Below are 22,318 nucleotides of genomic sequence, written 5' to 3'. Positions count from 1 at the left end.
CCTAACACATTGAGAGGCTAAGGCAGCAGGACTGCTTGAGGCCAAGAATTCAAGAGCAGCCTGGGCAACACAGTGACACCTTGTCTCTACAAAAAGTTAAAAATAAAAAAAAATTTAGCTAGGTGTGGTGGTGCACACCTATAGTCGAGAAGCTAAGGCAGGTGGATCGCTTGGGCTTAGGAGTTCACGGATGCAGTTAACTATGATGGCACCACTGCGCTGCAGCCTGGGCAATAGAACAAGACCTTGCCAAAAAAAAAAAAAAAAAAAAAAAAAAAAAAAAAAAAAAAGGCTAACTCTGTATCTCAGTATATCTAAGTTTTTAGGATATCAAAGAGGGGATGTGACTCAGCTAGTGGAATACATTCATATCAGCCAGAAATGTACAAAGCACAATATGAAATACAGCATCTCCTCTTTGAGGGAGTGGTTAGCATGCTTTCAGTTTGCTAAGCGAGAGTTACATCATGTTAAGCAGAGCATTAGCTTTATCTGGCAGTTAAATACGGTTTAAATAGGTGTGTATGTAAGCCAGGCTGGCAAAGGAATGGCCTATGCTGGATGGTCAACTGGCACCACCACCACTGCTGTCTAGGACAGAAAATTAAGTCTCCCAGAATTCCTTTCCCTGTGTGGTTCTGAGTCAGAGGCTTCTATGAGTTTTAGAAGGTGGAAATGAAGCAGAAGCCATTATTTTTAAGAGGTCAGGGCAGTCAGATGCAGTCGCTCCACTGGCCTCTCCTAAAGCTCCACTTTATCCCCATGGCAGGCTTCAAAGACCTTTCCTTGGGCTCCCACACTGAGTCCTACCTTGGCAGCAAGAGGCAGTTTCCTAGTACTTCTCTGCCCACTATAGAGCTGCAGGTTTCAGTCATTGGTGACTATTCCTCTAGTCTTCCAACTGTGGCTGTATCCAGCTCATTCCCTACTCCTATTTTAAACATCATGTCCAGTATACAATAAAAAACGTGCAGACCTTCACTTCTTTAGTCCTCCCACATTTGCATAAGTCTTAATTAATACATTAAACCCCTCACTCCTATAACACTTACAGTGGCTCAATGTTTCCCTGACTGAGCCCAGACTGATACGTAGTCATAAAGTGCTGCCACAACCTCTGGGGGTTTGCCTCTGGGTAATGGAGCATTTCTCACCTACGACAGAATCCTTGTGAGCTGAGTCATAACTCCAAGAGCCTCATATCTGAAGATCCCTTTTCTTGGCATATTCTTTTTCTATGTGTAAGGTTATTTTGCTAATAATAATCATTTATTGAGCATCAAGTAATTGTCAAGTATTAAGTCTGGCACTCAGGCTACAAAATGCAAATGGTATCTTTGTCCTTGAAAATTCTTTACTTATTTATTTTTTAAAAAACTTCATATACAAGTCAGGTGCAGTGACTCATGCCTGTAACCCCAGCACTGTGGGAGGTCAAGGTGAGTGGATCACCTGAGGTCAGCAGCTTCAGACCAGCCTGGACAACATGGTGAAACCCCGTCTCTACTAAAAATATAAAAATTAGCCAGGCATGGTGGCGCATGCACCTGTAATCCCAGCTACTCCAGGGGCTGAGGCAGGAGAATGGCTTGAACCCAGGAGGCAGGGGTTGCAGTGAGCAGAGATCGTACCACTGAACTCCAGCCTGGGTGACAGAATGAGACTCCATTTCAAAATAAATAAATACATACACACACAGCTGTTTTTCTAAATACAAATGGTAAAACATAACACTGACCATATCTTAGAGATCCTCCCACATCATTACTTTTAAAACTCTTATTCTGTTGAAGGGATGCATAGCCTTTTTTTTTTTTTTCAGACCAGAAAGTTGTTACCTTAACTAAACAAAGACTACAGCATCATTTTGAACTGTATTAACATTTTCAATTGAAGGCATGTCTGGCAAAGTATATAAGTCCTTAGTTTAAAAGCAGCAGCGTATAACATAAATCATCATAATATAATGTGAAAAGTACATGAGTAAAGGTAGGTACAGTGTAGTAGGAGGATCTGTGGCACAGAAGAGGTGTCACGTGAGTTGAGTTTTAAAAGACAAAATTGTAAGATGAGAAGAAGGACAATCTAGGCAGAAGGAACAAAGGTATGGAGGTATACAGTGTGCTACGGATATGAAAGGGAGGTACTATGGGGTGTTTAAAAGAATAAAAAGAGATGAGATTGAAAAGGAAGGTTGAAAGCAGAAGGCAAAGAATCTTAATGCCATCATTCTAAAGAGTTCCAATCTGGTTTGAATGCAGCTGATCCCCAAAGACCACTGCTCTCATCAAAACAAGAAAACACCAGATAAACTAACTTCATAGTTTTCTGTAAAGCCACGAAAGAGCAGTAAATGAATGCCAAGAAGTCTAACAGAGCCAATTTCTGGGAAAAGCTGAGTTCTTCTTCACAGAGAAACAAAAGCCTGTTTCTAGCTACCTCGAATCAATTGCCTGTCTGGGTACAAGTGGGCAGAAAAGGAGGTCTCCCATAGGTGGAAAGATTTTGCTGAAACAAGCCAAACTTTTAGTGAGACTGTGGACTGGTATGATTAATTAGAAGCTGAAAGAGTCCCGAGTGTAAAAACAAATCTCTTGGTCTGACAATTACATATAACACTACAAGAGAATCTTAGTAAGTGCTGGTGGGAGCACAGTGAGAGACAGAGAGATATCTCCCAGTGCTGTGTGGTGCTTGGGTTCCAGGGCCCTGCTATAGTTGCAATCCAGAGGTAAAGTAAATTAATTTAATCTTCAACCCAACTGCCTCCCAGCTGAAATCTTGCTAAAATCAAAGAAAACCCCTCATCTAAATGATACAGAAAGCTAAGGTTGGACTAAAAGTCAAATTTCCTTAATCTCATTTGAATCCAGAGGCAAACTGAAATTAATTAAAGCTGCTGCTCAGCCCCAGCTCAGCTTGATTCACTGTGAAATTTGAATGATCACCTTAGCTACCTGCTGGAAGAAAGAACTGCTCTCTTTAACAAAAATAAAACAAAAAGTATTACCTAGTTCATTCTCCACCCTTCTTTTATACAAAAGGTCCAGTATGCAGTTAAAACTTCTAAGACATGTGAAGCAGCAAATGAGTACAGGCATACCTCATTTCATTGTGCTCAGAAGATGTTGTGTTTTTCACAAATTGAAGGTGTGTGGTAATCCTGCGGTGAGCAAGTCTATTGGTGACATTTTTCCAACAGCATGTGCTCCCCTCATGTCTCTTTATGACATTATGGTAATTCTTGCAGTATTTCAAACTTCTTCATTATTATATCTGTTATGGTGATGTGAGATCAGTGATCTTTGATGTTACCATGTAATTGTTTTGGGGTACCACGATCCTAAGCCCATATAACATAGTTAACTTAATGTGTATGTCCTGAATGCTACACCAACTGGCTGTTTGTTCCCCCATCTCTCTCCCCCCTCCTTGGGCCTCCCTATTCCTGAGACACATTGATATTGAAAAAAGGCCGATTAATAATCCAACAATGGGCTCTAAGTGTTCAAATGAAAGGAATAGTCGCGTATCTCTCACTTTTAAGTCAGAAGCTAGAAACTATCAAGCTTAGTGAGGAAGGTATGTTGAAAGCCGAGATAAGCTGAAAGCCAGTCCTCTTGCATCAAATAGTCAAGTTGTGAATACAAAGGAAAAGTTCTTGAAGTAAATTCAAGTGCTACTCCAACGAACACACAAGTGGTAAGAAAGTGAGAGTCTTAATGCAGACATGGCAAAAGTTTTAGCGGACTTAGATAGATAGATAAAGCCAGTCACAACATTCCCTTAAGCCAAAACCTAATCCAGAGCCAGGCCCTAATTTTCTTCAATTTTATAAAGGCTGAGAGAGGAAAAGTTGGAGGCTAGTAGAGGTTGTTGGTTCATGAAGCTTAAGGAAAGAAGCTACCTCTATAACATATAAGTGCAATTTTCAGCCCACTGTTGAGATCTATTGCTTAGGAAAAAAGATTTCTCACAAAATACTATTATTCGTTGATAATATACCTTGTCACCCATGAGTTCGGATAGGAATATACAAGATGAATGTTGTTTTCATGCTTGTTAACACAGCATCCATTCTGTAGTCCACGGATCAAGGAGTAATTTCTACTGTCAAGTTGTTTTTGTTTTGTTTTGTTTTTTGAGATGGAGTCTCACTCTGTCGTCCAGGCTGGAGAGCAGTGGCATAATCTCAGCTCACTGCAACCTCTCCCCATCCCGGTTCAAGCAATTCTCTTGCCTCAGCCTCTTGAGTGGCTGGGATTACACACATGCACCACCACACCCAGCTAATTTTTGTATTTTTAATAGAGATGGGATTTCGCCATGTTGGCCAGGCTGGTCTTGAACTCCTGACCTCAGGTGTGGTCAGGTGACCACACCCACCTCAGCCTCCCAAAGTGCTGGGATTACAGGTTTAAGCCACTGCGCCTGGCCCTGTCAAGATTATTATTTAAGAAATACATCTCATAAGGCTATAGCTGCCATAGATACTAACTCCTCTGATGGATTTGCACAACGTCAACTGCAAACCTTCTGGAAAGGATTCACCAGTTTAGATGCCATTAAGAACATCCATAATTCATGGGAGGAGGTCAAAATTTCAACGTTAACAGGAATTTGGAAGAATCAGATGGATGACATTGAGGGCTTCAAGACTTCAGTGGAGGAAGGAACTGCAAATGTGGTAGAAATAGCAAAAGAACTATAACTAGAAGTGAGCCTGAAGATGTAGTTGAATTCCTACAATCTTATGATCGAACTTGAATGAATGAGTTGCTTCTTATGAATAAGCAGAGAAAGTGGTTTTTTGAGATGGAATCTACTCAAGGCTGTGAACATTGTTGAAAAGACAGCAAAGGATTTAGAATATTACATAACAAAACAAATTGCTATCGTCACCCCTATCTTTAGCAACCACCACCCCGAATGGTCTAGCAGTCAACATGGAGGTAAGAGTCTCCACCAGCAAAATGATTATGACTTGCTGAAGTCTGGGATGATTGCTAGCATTTTGTTTTCAGCAATGAAATATTTTAAATTAAGGCATATGCATTGTGTTTTCTTTTGACATAATACTACTACAGACTGAACAGACTATAATATAGTGTATAACTTTTACATGTACTGGGAAACCAAAATATTTGTGACCTGCTTTATTGGGATATTCACTTTATTTTGGCGGTCTGGAACCAAACCCACAATCTCTCCAAGGTGTGCCTATAACCCATAAAAGAGAAAAAAAGTTCAACAGGGAGGGACCCATGGATGAAGACTTTAAAAGTTATTAGGAATATGTTAAAGGAAAAGATCAACAGAATGGGTAAAGAGCAAAGAATTCCAGCAGAGAAAGGGAAATTCTAGAACTGAAAAATAAATGATCTGAAATGAAGAAGTCACCAGATGGGCTTACCAGCAGACTGGACACAGAAAAAGAAGGGATCAGTGAATTCAAAGATAGGCTAATAAAAACTAATCAAAACTGAGGCCCACACTGGAGATGGCAGTAGAACGGATCAGAGAATTTGGTATATTATAATCAAACTGCTGAAAACCAAAAATAGGGAAAAATCTTATAACAGTCAAAGAAAAAAAAATTACATTCATGTCAGCTGACTTTCATCAAAAACATGGGAAGCCAATAAAATAGTATCTTTTTAATGTTGAGAGTTAAAAAAAAAATAGAAAACAACCAACAGCCTAGAACTTTATGTCCAGCAAAATATTCTCAAATTAAAAAAATAAAAAACACATTTAAAAAAAAAAAAAAACCTAAGAGCATTAGTAGTCAACATATCCTTACTATAAGAACTGCTAAAGGAAGTTCATCAAGCTAAAGAGAAATGATGCCAGATGAAAATCTGGATCTTCAGTAAAGTAAAGAACAAAGAGCCCATCTGTGGCCCACAAAGCATAATGTATTTACTATCTGGAATTTTTTTTTTTTTTTTTTTTTTGAGACGGAGTCTCGCTCTGTCGCCCAGGCTGGAGTGCAGCGGTGCAATCTCGGCTCACTGCAAGCTCTGCCTCCTGGGTTCATGCCATTCTCCTGCCTCAGCCTCCCAAGTAGCTGGGACTACAGGCGCCCACCACCAAGCCTGTCTAATTTCTTTTGTATTTTTAGTAGAGATGGGGGTTTCAACATGTTAGCCAGGATGGTCTCGATCTCCTGACCTTGTGATCCAACCGCCTTGGCCTCCCAAAGTGCTGGGATTACAGGTGTGAGCCACTGCGCCTGGCCTACTATCTGGATTTTTACGAAATAAAAAATGTGCAGCCCATGTCTTAGAGTAACCACTATAAGCAAAAACAAAACAAAACAAAACAAAAAACAAAGAGGTGGAGCTAAAAAGAGGAGATAATAGAAACAATGGAATACTAAAAAAGATTAATCCAAAAGAAGGCAAACAAAGAAACAAAAATAGATGATTCAAATAAAAAACAAATATCAAGATGGTAGTTTTAAATCCAATCAAATGAATAATTACATTAAATATAAGTGGATTAACTCTCCATTTAAAAGGCAGAGACTATAAAACTGGATTAACAAACAAAGCCAGCTATATAAAGACACAGATTAAAAGTAAAACAATGGGGAAAATACACCATGTATATGGTATACATAAAAACACTGTTGTGGCTATATTCATATCTGACAAAGTAGACTTTCAGATGGTAACATCAGAGATACAGAGAACTATTTCATAATTACAAAAGAGTTAATTCTTCAAGAAGGTCTGAATGGGTGTGTTCCCAATAATAGAGATCCTAAATACATGAAACAAAATTGCTAGAAATGTAAGGAAAAATGGAAAAATTCATAATTTTCCCAAAATTAATAAAGCAGACCAAAAAATCAAATAACATTTAGACTATAACAACACTATAAAATTGCTTGACCTCACTGATATTTACGGAACTCTGCAATAATCACAGAATACATATTTTTTCAAGTAATCACATAAGACCTATATACTGGCCATAAAGCAATATTCAATATATTTCAAAGGACTGAAACAAACCATAATGAGAGCAACAAACCATAATGAGTGTTCTCTGACCATAATGGTCACATTAGAAATCAACAACAAAAAGATAATGAGAAAATATCCAAATACTAGAAAAGTAAATGTCATTCTAAGATGTCTAGACTCTATCCTGTAGTAACAGTGGAGTCATTCACGAATTTTAAGTAAGGAGACCTAATTTGGGTAACTGGGTGAATAAGCATGCTAAGTATGGAGACAGAAAGAACAGGAACAAGCAGTTTTTGCTGGGTATAGGAACCAGAAAACACAACTATGCATTCATTCCAGGCTTCACCTTTAATGTAAGAATATCAATTCCAACTGCTGCAGCTTTTTGCTGTTTGGTTTAGGGATTTAATCTAACCCCTGTCCCAGCTGACTTCATTTTCACATTTCTTCTTGTCTGTTACTGTGGGTTCTGCACCTTGATACATGCTTTTCCATTTGATCACTTGCTCTTCCTCAGTACTACCTACTCAGGTTTCCAACTAAATATTCCATTCATAAATTGGATCTGCTTTTCAGCTCTCTCTTAGTTTAGCAACCAGGTCCTTGAATTGTTGTGGGACTTGAGCTATGTGCCCTGAGGACTCTGTTCCTCAAATCTGCTCTCTGGCTCATAGGTACTGCAAGTATAGATGAGCACAGCATCATCCCCACTCTCAAGGTGGATTCCTGCTCAGTTTAATGAACAATTTCACCTAGCTTCTGCCTCTCAGGGAACAAGTTTAGACAATAAATTCAATTTTGGACTTTGAATTTGAGGTCCTTGAGAGCATCCTTGTGGACACATACAGAAGACAGTTGGAAATAACGAACCTGGGGCTCAGGAAAGAGACCCACTAGGAAATACAGATTTATGATTATCAGCAAATAGGTTGTAATGAAAGCCCTATGAGTGGATGAGCTTGAACAAGGAGACTATAAAATAGGAGTCCTTAATCTGACAGGCTTCTGGCACATCTATGCATCCACTGAAATTGTGGGTAATAGGAGTCCTTAATCTGATGGACTTTTGTAACATGTAGGTATCTACCGAAATTGTGGGTAAAATCTGTGTATTCATATGTCTGTATTTCTGAGGTGGGGATCCACATGTTTCATCAAATTCTCAAATAAGTTCTTAAGTCTAAAAAGGTTAAGAATCTATGCAAGAAGGCTAAGGATGTAACCTAGACAGCACTATTTATTGAAATGTGCTATAATTTTAGGATTAGAGACTATGGTGGAATAGGGTACAAAATATGTTAACGTTTCATTACCAATTTACTATGTGAGTCACAGTAACCATGAAGCATGAGTATCTATTCAATATTGGGCAATATGTCCCTAAAATGTGCTGACTCATTATTACTTGCAGACTACCCAGAATTGTACCAAAAAAAAAGAAAAAAACCAGCATTTTTAGGCCTAGAGATCCACATTCTAAATTCTCAGTTAAAATGTGATTCTTCTCCCACTCTCACACCATAACTAAGAAAAACACCTTCCCAGGCCGGGCGCCGTGGCTCACGCCTATAATCCCAGCACTTTTGGAGGCCGAGGCGGGTGGATCACGAGGTCAGGAGATCGAGACCATCCTGGCTAACATAGTGAAACCCCGTCTCTACTAAAAATACAAAAAATTAGCCGGGCTTGGTGGCGGGCGCCTGTAGTCCCAGCTACTCGGGAGGCTGAGGCAGGAGAATGGTGTGAACCTGGGAGGCAGAGCTTGCATTGAGCCGAGATCGCATCACTGCACTCCAGCCTGGGCAACAGAGCGAGACTCTGTTTCAAAAAAAAAAAAAAAAAAAAAGGAAAAACACCTTCCCCAGCCACCTCCTTCTCTGGGGCCCATCTCATATCATAGCTAACAATCAACAATCTCTTTTCAAAGCACTGCTTTATAAAAACCTCATGACCATCAGTGCTGGATACATTAGCATCTGACTTATTACAGGCAAAAAAGCATTGAAGATACACAGGATTTACTTTGCAAAAGGGTCTTATGAAATCTACCCTCACAAGACAAGAATGTCAGTTTGTATGCATTACCACAAAAGGCCCAAAAACACCATTATAGTTCACATTTCATCTTTTCTTCCTCAAAATTATCTGTCACTTTAAAGATAGGCAGAGACAGGAAAAAAAAAAAAAAAAAGGTGGGTGTTTTTAAATTTCAGTGTGTTATTTTGAAATCCTTTCAAAAACCAAGAGTGTGTATGACACAGATTCTTTGGTCACATGGATTCAAACCATAGCATTCTTCCCAACCCATCACTCAAGAAAGCAAAGGATAATCTAGCCAAGCCAATTTGCATGTAAGAAAACTATAATGTCTTCATTTTGCTATTTTTAATGCTATAAAACCTTCAAAATAGGACTGTACATGTATCTTGGTAATAAAAAAAAGCCTTTCACTATTGTGCAAAGGAGAAAGCTATGAATTACCAACTACAAAGAGCTCACAAAACTTTAATACGTATAACACTTTAAGGAGTGGCTCATGCTGGCTGGGCATGGTGGCTCACGCCTGTAATCCCAGCACTTTGGGAGGCTGAGGTGGGTGGATCATGAGGTCAGGAGATCGAGACCATCCTGGCTAACACAGTGAAACCCCGTCTCTTAATGAAAACTTAAAAAATTAGCCAGGCGTAGTGGTGGGCGCCTGTAGCCCCAGCTACTTGGAAGGCTGACGCAGGAGAATGGCGTGAACCCGGGAGGTGGAGCTTGCAGTGAGCCGAGATAGCGCCACTGCACTCCAGCCTGGGCGAAAGAACAAGACCCCGTCTCAAAAAAAAAAAAAAGAAAGAAAGAAAGAGTGGCTCACGCCTGTAACCCCAGCACTTGGGGAGGCCAAGGCAGGTAGATCACTTGAGGTCAAGAGTTTGAGATCAGCCAGGCCAACACGACTAAACCCTATTTTTACTAAAACTAAAAAAAAAAATTAGCCAGGCTTGGTAGCGTGTGCCTATAATTCCATCTGAGACAAGAGAATCATCACTTGAACCCAGGAGACAGAGGCTGCAGTAAGCCAAGATTGTGCCAACAGAGCAAAATTCTGTCTCAAATAAATAAAGGAAAAACTTAAAAGATAGTTCATAAAGGAATATATACATACAGCTAATAACCGAAAAATGTTCAATTACATTAATCAATGAAATCTATTAAAACCAACAAAAATCTAAAATAAATTACCTCAATTGTGCTGGTAGTTCAAAGGTTTTTTGTTTGTTTTTTGTTTTTGTTTTCTTGAGACAGGGTCTCACTCCATCACCCAGAGTGGAATGCAGTGGCACAATCTCAGCTCACTGTAAACTCAAAATCCCAGGCTCAAGCAATCCTCTCACCTCAGCCTCCCAAGCAGCTGAAACCACAGGCATGTGCCACCATACCTGGCTAACTTTTGTATTTTTTGTAGAGATGGGATTTTGCCACATTGTCCAGGTGGGTTTGAACTCCTGAGCTCAAGCGATCCACCCAGCTCAGCCTCCCAAAATGCTGGGATTACAGGCGTGAGCCATTGTGGCCAGCCCAAAGGTTTTTTTTGTTGTTGTTGTTTTTTAATATCAATAGATATCAAACACCTTTTAAAAATCTCAGATACTTTACCCTGGTTTAATTCTACTTTTATTGGTCCTACCTTAAAAAAAAAATCCTAAAATTGAGTATGTGCAAAGATGTTCACTGTAGCACAATCTGTCAAAGAGAAAACTGTAAACAACAAAATGGTAAAATCAATTATAGACCATCTACTAGGGAAATATATTTTGTTTGTTGATTTATTCATTCATTTACTATTGTGTTTCAGAAAGAATTTAAGGTGGCTTCTATGAAGGTATAAAACTACAAAAATTATGTTTAAAAAGCATGCACACAATGGGAAAATGCTCATGAATATTAAAAGGGCTGGATACAAAACTGTGTGTATATAAAGGTAAGATGATATATGTAATCTTACCTTTGTTTAACATAATGCAGAGGAGAGAAAATACATCAAAATATTAAGAAAATATGTGTAAATAAATAAGAAAATTTTAAAAAGAATAATATGTGTATGTGTCTATGTGGTAACATTACAGGTGATTTTTATTCTCTTATCCTTTTAATTTTGTAAGTTTCATATAATGATTATATTTTTATAATGGAAATATTTATATATATATGAAAAGCATAAAGAGGATAGTGATTATTTTTTTAATTTGCCCTCATATGTGATGGTTTATAAGAAGGCAGCTCTTCTCATATAGCTGCTAATGATGAACTGAAAAAGGGAAATAAAAGTAATACCTAAGAGAAAGGAATTCACATAGAAATTAATCTCATGAAATAAATGTGGCATAAATTTGTCAATTAAAGTTATCAAAAGACAGAATAAAGAGATGATATGGCATATGGTTGTAGGGAGGGAAGGACATTGATATAAACAAGAGAATACCAGACAAAGCCAAGGAATTTTCACCTTGGAATCAAATAGCTTATCAGTGAACTTACGCTAACACGGTTGTCTTATTTGAAATGTAGTTTCAAAAAATATATGTAAGTGACACAAAAAAACTGCCGTTGACAGGGGCTAAGGAATGAAGAGTACGGGTACAGAATTTCAGTTTGGGAAGACAAAAAATGTTCTGGAGATGGATGGTGGTGACAGTTGCACAACAATGTGAATGTATTTAATGCCACTGAATTGTGCACTTTAAACATGTTAGAGTGGTAAATTTTATGTTAAACAGATCTTACTGCAATAAAGAAAAGAATATATAAGGTCTGATTTGAAATAGACTCAACTGGTAGGCTATATAATCTAATTAGCTCTGAGTTTTCAGCACTTTCCGAAACAATATTTTGTAAAGACGTGAGCATAACTTATTAAAATAAAAACTGTAATGTCACTTTAATAGCAACTTTCTCTTAATCAGAAGACTAGTGTTTAATAATTTTTCTAGTGTAACCAATGTTTAGCCTTTAGGTATCCAAAAATTATGCCTCATCTAAACAAAGGTTTAAAGTAAAGTGGCTATTAGATTTACAGAAAGAAAGAAATCAGAAGTAAGGTCACTAATAATTATAGTATTTATGCAGATCTGCAGTAATTGGCTGAGAATAAATCTCCCAACAGTGAGTTTTACTCCTAGAAACTGAGCAAAATACCCTAAGGAGTATCCCCAATTAGCCAGTTATCCTTAAAATGCAGAGGAAGACTTCTGATAAGAAAGTATTCTACAAATAGAATTTTTCTTCATTTTTTTTTTTTTTTTTTTTTGAGACAAGGTCTTGCTCTGTCACCCACGCTACAGTGCAGTGGCATAGTCTCAGCTCACTGCAGCCTTGACCTCTCAGGCTCAAGCAATCCTCCCACCTCAGCCTCCCAAGTAGCTGGGACTAGAATCATACGTGACCATGCCTGGCTAATTTTTATATTTTTTGTAGAGATGGGGTGTCACTATGTTGTCCAGGATAGTCTTGAAATCCTGGGCTCACTCCCACCTCGGCCTTCCAAAGTGCTGAAACTACATGTGTCAGCCCTATTCTGGGCCCAAATTTTTCTTTTTTTTTTCTTTTTCTTTTTGAGATGGAGTCTCGCTCTGTCACCCAGGCTGGGGTGCAGTGGCATGATCTCTGCTCACTGCAAGTTCCGCCTCCCGGGTTCACGCCATTCTCCTGCCTCAGCCTCCTGAGTAGCTGGGACTATAGGCACCTGCCACCATGCCTGGCTAATCTTTTGTGTATTTAGTAGAGACGGGGTTTCACCGTGTTAGCCAGGATGGTCTCAATCTCCTGACCTTGTGATCCACCCACCTCGGCCTCCCAAAGTGCTGGGATTACAGGCGTGAGCCACCATGCCAGGCTGCTGGGCCCAAATGTGTCTAATTCAAAATAATTTTCTGATCATTAAATAGCAAGAAATAAAATAAGAAAAAAAGTATTCGGATCCCAAATTCCAAATCTAGTTTTCTCAGTTGCTTTAAAAAATCTCACTTACCCTTCGAGTGTTTTCAAGAATTTTGGGATCAGGTTTTCCGTAGTTAGGTGGGTTGGCATATGGGTCATATCCAAGTTTGGCAAGCATAGGAGCAATCACTGCCATGTCTTGTAAAACATCTGGTGGTATCTTCCCAACCCATTTGGATAGAGCTGCTACATTGACCGGCTTGATGACTTGGTCTGTAGATCTCTCCACTCTGAAAACAATGTAATATGAATAAATGTTGATTTAAAATTTAGAAAGTCATGCTTTAAAACCACTATAAATTATGTTTTAATGACTAATGGTTTTAATTGTCTGGATTACAAAACAATTGAGAAAGAGGGCTCTAGTCAGGTCTGATACTATTTACCAGAATTAAAAAAGAATTTAAGATTGTCAGGGATCATTGGCAATCTCAGATTTCTAGAAATAGGAAAAAGGGTTAGCTGAAACATCTGCATTAAATATCTTGACACTGTAATTACAACATCCAGGAAAAAAACAGTAACAAAATAAAGATACGGCTGCTTAGAAAAACTGCCAGTCAACTTACTTGAAATGCTTACCAAAAAAAAAGATAGACGGATGGATGGAAAGAGGGACAAACAGATGGTAAAACAGATGGACAGTGATAAAGGAAATACAGCAACATGTTAATGAAAGAATCTAGCTGGTGGGCATAAGACTTTCAATTCTTCTGTACATTTTAACTTTTCATAACAAAATGTTGGGGGAAAACGGCCAACCATAAACCACTAAGAATGTAAAATATTCACTTGTTCTATTTTCCTGCTGACTTCCTTAAAAATCTTATTTTCTATAGAAGAAAAAAAAAAGGGCTGTTTTTGATTTTCAATATTACAGGATTCAATATTACAGAATAAATGTGTTCTACCTCTTGACATGGAAATTTACTCTAAGCCTGTAGTGATTATACTCACTGTATTTGACTAAATAACTAGCAACCTCAGGATAAAACGTAGCATGAAATGACTTTTGGATTTAAGCTGGATCTGAATTAGATTTTGGTCAATGACTATAAAATAAAAATGCTTAAAAGAGACTTTTATATCCTAATACATAAAAAGTCATTCAAACATAGTATTCTAAGAACAGGTAAAGGCCCTTTTAATTAAGAATATGACCCCTCACTGAATAACCATTATCTGATGAGGAGTCTCCTAAAGGGGCTCTGCTTCTAAAATAATAGAAAAACAATTCCTCTTCCCTGGGATTCGTGAGGCTACCTGCTCCAGGTTTCCCCCCTGCCTCAAGAGCCATGTTCCTTTCTCCCTTTTCAAATATTTCTCCCGGACTCCACTTAACCCACTGCTCCCTTCTCTCTATCTGTTCTCCTTGTATTGCTTCATCCCTAATGTTCTTTGCTTGACATTCTTAACCTGTGTAAAGAACATCCTGGTTTGCCCAAGACAGGTCCAGTTTACACCTAGCATAATTTACCCCAGCGTAATTATTAAAAGCACCTGCCATTCACTCCCATAAGTGTTCAGAAATGAGCAGAGGATGTCATATGTGTATTGCATAAACCGTATTACTTTTCTAAAATCCAAAAAATTCTGAAATCTGAAACACATCTGTGTTAAGTATTGTGGTCACACAGACAGTCCTGTATGTCATGACTGGGAAGCTGGGCTTACCTTGAGGATAATAAGGAATAAATGAAGAGTGGTTTTTTTGTTTTGTTTTGTTTTTTTGAGACAGAGTTTGGCTCTGTCGCCCAGGCTGGAATGCAGTGGCATGGTATCGGCTCACTGCAAGCTCCGCCTCCCGGGTTCACACCATTCTCCTGCCTCAGCCTCCTGAGTAGCTGGTACTACAGGCGCCCGCCACCTCGCCCGGCTAGTTTTTTGTGTGTTTTTTTTTTTTTTTAGTAGAGACGGGGTTTCATTGTGTTAGCCAGGATGGTCTCGATCTCCTGACCTCGTGATCCGTCTACCTTGGCCTCCCAAAGTGCTGGTATTACAGGCGTGAGCCACTGAACCCAGCTGAAGAGTTTTAATAACAACTAATATGAACAAAGTACTATTATTAGCATTCAGTGCTGATAACTATGGGAAGAATAATTGGAGAATGAGGCAAGTGGGGTCAGGAAAATCGGTATAGATGCTCAACATATTAGAAGAAAATAAATGATTAAGGCTTCAAGTAGATTAAATGAATTAGAAATAGAGACAAGACAAATTCCAAAGATAATTTTTAAAACTACGAAGACACTGGGAGACCGAAGTGGGTGGATCATTTGAGGTCAGGAGATTGAGACCAGCCTGGCCAACATGGCGAAATCCCCTCTCTACTAAAATTACAAAAATTAGCCAGGTGTGGTGGTGCATGTCTGTAATCCCAGCTACTTGGGAGGCTGAGGCAGGAGAGTCGCTTGAACCTGGGAGATGGAGCTTGCAATGAACCGAGATCACACCACGGCACTCCAGCCTGGGCAACAGAGTAAGACTCCATCTTAAAAAAAAAAAAAAAGGAAAGACAGTGGCCAATTAGATATGGCGGGGTGAAGAAGAAGAGAAAGGAGTCTATGATTAATTCATACTTGACTTGAAGGACAGATGTTTGTCTGTCATTCAATAATATAGATAGTATGAAGAAAAAGCATGTGGGGTTTTTATGTTGTTGCTTTTTGTTTGACATGTAGAGAAAAATAAAAAACATGTAAATTAACAGTAATCAGAAGGTCACCAAAAATCTAGAGAAAAAATTCTAATCGACTGGAATATAGTAGATGCTCACTAAACCATGTCTATTATTATTTCACACTGATGATTGCTCTGGTTCATCAGAACAGTGAAAGCCATATTTATCATTATGATTGAATAAATGAGTTGAAGAAAAAGTATAATCATTTCTTGTCTGAAAAAGAGCTCTAAAATAAAAGACTTTGGAAAGGCTTTGCTATATAACCACTGAGTTTATAAGAGCCGCTAGCAGCAAATGCAGTTAACTATGGCCTCTCAAGGGGAAGAACACGGGAAACCTATGCATATCAGTCAAGTGTTTCTCTTTAAGATCAGCAGAAATGACATTTTATACATATCAAGCATAAAATTCAAATTCAACAGTCACTTCTTTTTTATTATTTATTTATTTATTAATTATTATTATTATTATTATACTTTAAGTTCTAGGGTACATGTGCATAACGTGCAGGTTTGTTACATATGTATACTTGTGCCATGTTGGTGTGCTGCACCCATCAACTCATCAGCACCCATCAACTCATCATTTACATCAGGTATAACTCCCAATGCCATCCCTCCCCTCTCCCCACTCCCCATGATAGGCCCCGGTGTGTGCTGTTCCCCTTCCCGAGTCCAAGTGATCTCATTGTTCAGTTCCCACCTATGAGTGAGAACATGCGGTGTTTGGTTTTCTATTCTTGTGATAGTTTGCTAAGAATGATGGTTTCCAGCTGCATCCATGTCCCTACAAAGGACACAAACTCATCCTTTTTTATGGCTGCATAGTATTCCATGGTGTATATGTGCCACATTTTCTTAATCCAGTCTGTCACTGATGGACATTTGGGTTGATTCCAAGTCTTTGCTACTGTGAATAGTGCCGCAATAAACATACGTGTGCATGTGTCTTTATAGCAGCATGATTTATAATCCTTTGGGTATATCCCCAGTAATGGGATGGCTGGGTCATATGGTACATCTAGTTCTAGATCCTTGAGGAATCGCCATACTGTTTTCCATAATGGTTGAACTAGTTTACAATCCCACCAACAGTGTAAAAGTGTTCCTATTTCTCCACATCCTCTCCAGCACCTGTTGTTTCCTGACTTTTTAATGATCGCCATTCTAACTGGTGTGAGATGGTATCTCATTGTGGTTTTGATTTGCATTTCTCTGATGGCAAGTGATGATGAGCATTTTTTCATGTGTCTGTTGGCTGTATGAATGTCTTCTTTTGAGAAATGTCTGTTCATATCCTTTACCCACTTTTTGATGGGGTTGTTTTTTTCTTGTAAATTTGTTTGAGTTCTTTATAGGTTCTGGATATTAGCCCTTTGTCAGATGAGTAGATTGCAAAAATTTTCTCCCATTCTGTAGGTTGCCTGTTCACTCTGATGGTAGTTTCTTTTGCTGTGCAGAAGCTCTTTAGTTTAATGAGATCCCATTTGTCAATTTTGGCTTTTGCTGCCGTTACTTTTGGTGTTTTAGACATGAAGTCTTTGCCCATGCCTATGTCCTGAATGGTACTACCTAGGTTTTCTTCTAGGGTTTTTATGGTATTAGGTCTAACATTTAAGTCTCTAATCCATCTTGAATTAATTTTCGTATAAGGAGTAAGGAAAGGATCCAGTTTCAGCTTTCTACTTATGGCTAGCCAATTTTCCCAGCACCATTTATTAAATAGGGAATCCTTTCCCCATTTCTTGTTTCTCTCAGGTTTGTCAAAGATCAGATGGCTGTAGATGTGTGGTATTATTTCTGAGGACTCTGTTCTGTTCCATTGGTCTATATCTCTGTTTTGGTACCAGTACCATGCTGTTTTGGTTACTGTAGCCTTGTAGTATAGTTTGAAGTCAGGTAGCGTGATGCCTCCAGCTTTGTTCTTTTGACTTAGGATTGTCTTGGAGATGCGGGCCCTTTTTTGGTTCCATATGAACTTTAAAGCAGTTTTTTCCAATTCTGTGAAGAAACTCATTGGTAGCTTGATGGGAATGGCATTGAATCTATAAATAACCTTGGGCAGTATGGCCATTTTCATGATATTGATTCTTCCTATCCATGAGCATGGTATGTTCTTCCATTTGTTTGTGTCCTCTTTTATTTCACTGAGCAGTGGTTTGTAGTTCTCCTTGAAGAGGTCCTTTACATCCCTTGTAAGTTGGATTCCTAGGTATTTTATTCTCTTTGAAGCAATTGTGAATGGAAGTTCATTCATGATTTGGCTCTCTGTTTGTCTGTTACTGGTGTATAAGAATGCTTGTGATTTTTGCACATTAATTTTGTATCCTGAGACTTTGCTGAAGTTGCTTATCAGCTTAAGGAGATTTTGGGCTGAGACAATGGGGTTTTCTAAATATACAATCATGTCATCTGCAAACAGGGACAATTTGACTTCTTCTTTTCCTAACTGAATACCCTTGATTTCTTTCTCTTGCCTGATTGCCCTAGCCAGAACTTCCAACACTATGTTGAATAGGAGTGGTGAGAGAGGGCATCCCTGTCTTGTGCCAGTTTTCAAAGGGAATTTTTCCAGTTTTTGCCCATTCAGTATGATATTGGCTGTGGGTTTGTCATAAATAGCTCTTATTATTTTGAGGTACGTTCCATCAATACTGAATTTATTGAGCGTTTTTAGCATGAAGGGCTGTTGAATTTTGTCAAAAGCCTTTTCTGCATCTATTGAGATAATCATGTGGTTCTTGTCTTTGGTTCTGTTTATATGCTGGATTATGTTTATTGATTTGCAAATGTTGAACCAGCCTTGCATCCCAGGGATGAAGCCCACTTGATCATGGTGGATAAGCTTTTTGATGTGCTGCTGAATCCGGTCTGCCAGTATTTTATTGAGGATTTTTGCATCGATGTTCATCAGGGATATTGGTCTAAAATTCTCTTTTTTTGTTGTGTCTCTGCCAGGCTTTGGTATCAGGATGATGTTGGCCTCATAAAATGAGTTAGGGAGGATTCCCTCTTTTTCTATTGGTTGGAATAGTTTCAGAAGGAATGGTACCAGCTCCTCCTTGTACCTCTGGTAGAATTCAGCTGTGAATCCGTCTGGTCCTGGACTTTTTTTGGTTGGTAGGCTATTAATTATTGTCTCAATTTCAGAGCCTGCTATTGGTCTATTCAGGGATTCAACTTCTTCCTGGTTTAGTCTTGGAAGAGTGTAAGTGTCCAGGAAATTATCCATTTCTTCTAGATTTTCTAGTTTATTTGCGTAGAGGTGTTTATAGTATTCTCTGATGGTAGTTTGTATTTCTGTGGGGTCGGTGGTGATATCCCCTTTATCATTTTTTATTGCATCTATTTGATTCTTCTTTCTTTTCTTCTTTATTAGTCTTGTTAGCGGTCTGTCAATTTTGTTGATCTTTTCAAAAAACCAACTCCTGGATTCATTGATTTTTTGGAGGGTTTTTTGTGTCTCTATCTCCTTCAGTTCTGCTCTGATCTTAGTTATTTCTTGCCTTCTGCTAGCTTTTGAATGTGTTTGCTCTTGCTTCTCTAGTTCTTTTAATTGTGATGTTAGAGTGTCAATTTTAGATCTTTCCTGCTTTCTCTTGTGGGCATTTAGTGCTATAAATTTCCCTCTACACACTGCTTTAAATGTGTCCCAGAGATTCTGGTATGTTGTATCTTTGTTCCCATTGGTTTCAAAGAACATCTTTATTTCTGCCTTCATTTCGTTATGTACCCAGTAGTCATTCAGGAGCAGGTTGTTCAGTTTCCATGTAGTTGAGCGGTTTTGATTGAGTTTCTTAGTCCTGAGTTCTAGTTTGATTGCACTGTGGTCTGAGAGACAGTTTGTTATAATTTCTGTTCTTGTACATTTGCTGAGGAGTGCTTTACTTCCAATTATGTGGTCAATTTTGGAATAAGTGCGATGTGGTGCTGAGAAGAATGTATATTCTGTTGATTTGGGGTGGAGAGTTCTATAGATGTCTATTAGGTCTGCTTGCTGCAGAGATGAGTTCAATTCCTGGATATCCTTGTTAACTTTCTGTCTCGTTGATCTGTCTAATGTTGACAGTGCAGTGTTGAAGTCTCCCATTATTATTGCATGGGAGTCTAAGTCTCTTTGTAAGTCTCTAAGGACTTGCTTTATGAATCTGGGTGCTCCTGTGTTGGGTGCATATATATTTAGGATAGTTATCTCTTCCTGTTGAATTGATCCCTTTACCATTATGTAATGGCCTTCTTTGTCTCTTTTGATCTTTGATGGTTTAAAGTCTGTTTTATCAGAGACTAGGATTGCAACCCCTGCTTTTTTTTGTTCTCTATTTGCTTGGTAAATCTTCCTCCATCCCTTTATTTTGAGCCTATGTATGTCTCTGCATGTGAGATGGGTCTCCTGAATACAGCACACTGATGGGTCTTGACTCTTTATCCAGTTTGCCAGTCTGTGTCTTTTAATTGGAGCATTTAGTCCATTTACATTTAAGGTTAATATTGTTATGTGTGAACTTGATCCTGCCATTTTGATATTAACTGGTTATTTTGCTCATTAGTTGATGCAGTTTCTTCCTAGCCTAAATGGTCTTTACATTTTGGCATGTTTTTGCAATGGCTGGTACTGGTTGTTCCTTTCCATGTTGAGTGCTTCCTTCAGGGTCTCTTGTAAGGCAGGCCTAGTGATGACAAAATCTCTAAGCATTTGCTTATCTGTAAAGGATTTTATTTCTCCTTCACTTATGAAACTTAGTTTGGCTGGATATGAAATTCTGGGTTTAAAATTCTTTTCTTTAAGAATGTTGAATATTGGCCCCCACTCTCTTCTGGCTTGTAGAGTTTCTGCCGAGAGATCTGCTGTTAGTCTGATGGGCTTCCCTTTGTGGGTAACCCGACCTTTCTCTCTGGCTGCCCTTAAGATTTTTTCCTTCATTTCAACTTTGGTGAATCTGGCAATTATGTGTCTTGGAGTTGCTCTTCTCGAGGAGTATCTTTGTGGCGTTCTCTGTATTTCCTGGATTTGAATGTTGGCCTGCCCTACTAGGTTGGGGAAGTTCTCCTGGATGATATCCTGAAGAGTGTTTTCCAACTTGGTTCCATTTTCCCCCTCACTTTCAGGCACCCCAATCAGACGTAGATTTGGTCTTTTTACGTAATCCCATACTTCTTGCAGGCTTTGTTCATTTCTTTTTCTTCTTTTTTCTTTTGGTTTCTCTTCTCGCTTCATTTCATTCATTTGATCCTCAATCGCTGATACTCTTTCTTCCAGTTGATCGAGTCAGTTACTGAAGCTTGTGCATTTGTCACATATTTCTCATGTCATGGTTTTCATCTCTTTCATTTCGTTTATGACCTTCTCCGCATTAATTACTCTAGCTATCAATTCTTCCACTTTTTTTTCAAGATTTTTAGTTTCTTTGCGCTGGGTACGTAATTCCTCCTTTAGCTCTAAGCAGTTTGATGGACTGAAGCCTTCTTCTCTCATCTCGTCAAAGTCATTCTCCGTCCAGCTTTGATCCGTTGCTGGCGATGAGCTGCGCTCCTTTGCCGGGGGAGATGCACTCTTATTTTTTGAATTTCCAGCTTTTCTGCCCTGCTTTTTCCCCATCTTTGTGGTTTTATCTGCCTCTGGTCTTTGATGATGGTGACGTACTGATGGGGTTTTGGTGTAGGTGTCCTTCCTGTTTGATAGTTTTCCTTCTAACAGTCAGGACCCTCAGCTGTAGGTCTACTGGAGATTGCTTGAGGTCCACTCCAGACCCTGTTTGCCTGGGTATCAGCAGCAGAGGCTGCAGAAGATAGAATATTGCTGAACAGCGAGTGTACCTGTCTGATTCTTGCTTTGGAAGCTTCCTCTCAGGGGTGTACTCCACCCTGTGAGGTGTGGGGTGTCAGACTGCCCCTAGTGGGGGATGTCTCCCAGTTAGGCTACTCAGGGGTCAGGGACCCACTTGAGCAGGCAGTCTATCCCTTCTCAGATCTCAGCCTCCGTGTTGGGAGATCCACTGCTCTCTTCAAAGCTGTCAGACAGAGTCGTTTGCGTCTGCAGAATTTTCTGCTGCTTTTGTTGTTGTTTAGGTGTGCCCTGTCCCCAGAGGTGGAGTCTACAAGACAGGCAGGTTTCCTTGAGCTGCTGTGAGCTCCACCCAGTTCGAGCTTCCCAGGGCTTTGTTTACCTACTTAAGCCTCAGCAATGGCGGGCGCCCCTCCCCTAGCCTCGCTGCTGCCTTGCGGTTAGATCGCAGACTGCTGTGCCAGCAATGAGGGAGGCTCCGTGGGCGTGGGACCCTCCCAGCTAGGTGTGGGATATACTCTCCTGTTGTGCCCGTTTGTTTAAAGCGCAGTATTGGGGTGGGAGGTACCCAATTTTCCAGGTGTTGTGTGTCTCAGTTCCCCTGGCTAGGAAAAGGGATTCCCTTCCCCCTTGCGCTTCCCAGGTGAGGCGATGCCTCGCCCTACTTTAGCTCTTGCTGGTCGGGCTGCAGCAGCTGACCAGCACCAATTGTCCGGCACTCCCTAGTGAGATGAACCCAGTACCTCAGTTGAAAATGGAGAAATCACCGGTCTTCTGTGTCGCTGGTGCTGGGAGTTGGAGACTGGAGCTGTTCCTATTCGGCCATCTTGCTCCGCCCCCCAACAGTCACTTCTTAAATACCCACTATGTGCCAAGTCAAGTCTAAGGTTTGATA

General features: G+C 39.5%; 1 protein-coding gene across 3 annotated transcripts in view; it reads right to left on the bottom strand.

Moving 5' to 3' along the window:
- Positions 1–22,318, bottom strand: part of TPST1 (tyrosylprotein sulfotransferase 1) — a 155,541-nt gene that overhangs the window by 55,877 nt on the left and 77,346 nt on the right. For all 3 annotated transcript variants that reach the window (XM_025378574.1, XM_025378572.1, XM_025378573.1), the window contains exon 3: positions 12,991–13,189. In XM_025378574.1, the coding sequence (XP_025234359.1) occupies positions 12,991–13,189 (199 nt within the window). The remainder of the gene's footprint in view (positions 1–12,990; positions 13,190–22,318) is intronic.

This window comes from Theropithecus gelada, chromosome 3 (genome assembly GCF_003255815.1).
Source record: "Theropithecus gelada isolate Dixy chromosome 3, Tgel_1.0, whole genome shotgun sequence".
Taxonomy (NCBI): Eukaryota; Metazoa; Chordata; class Mammalia; order Primates; family Cercopithecidae; genus Theropithecus; species Theropithecus gelada.
Note: the sequence above shows the minus strand (reverse complement) of the source record. Positions and strands in the feature narration are given on the sequence as shown.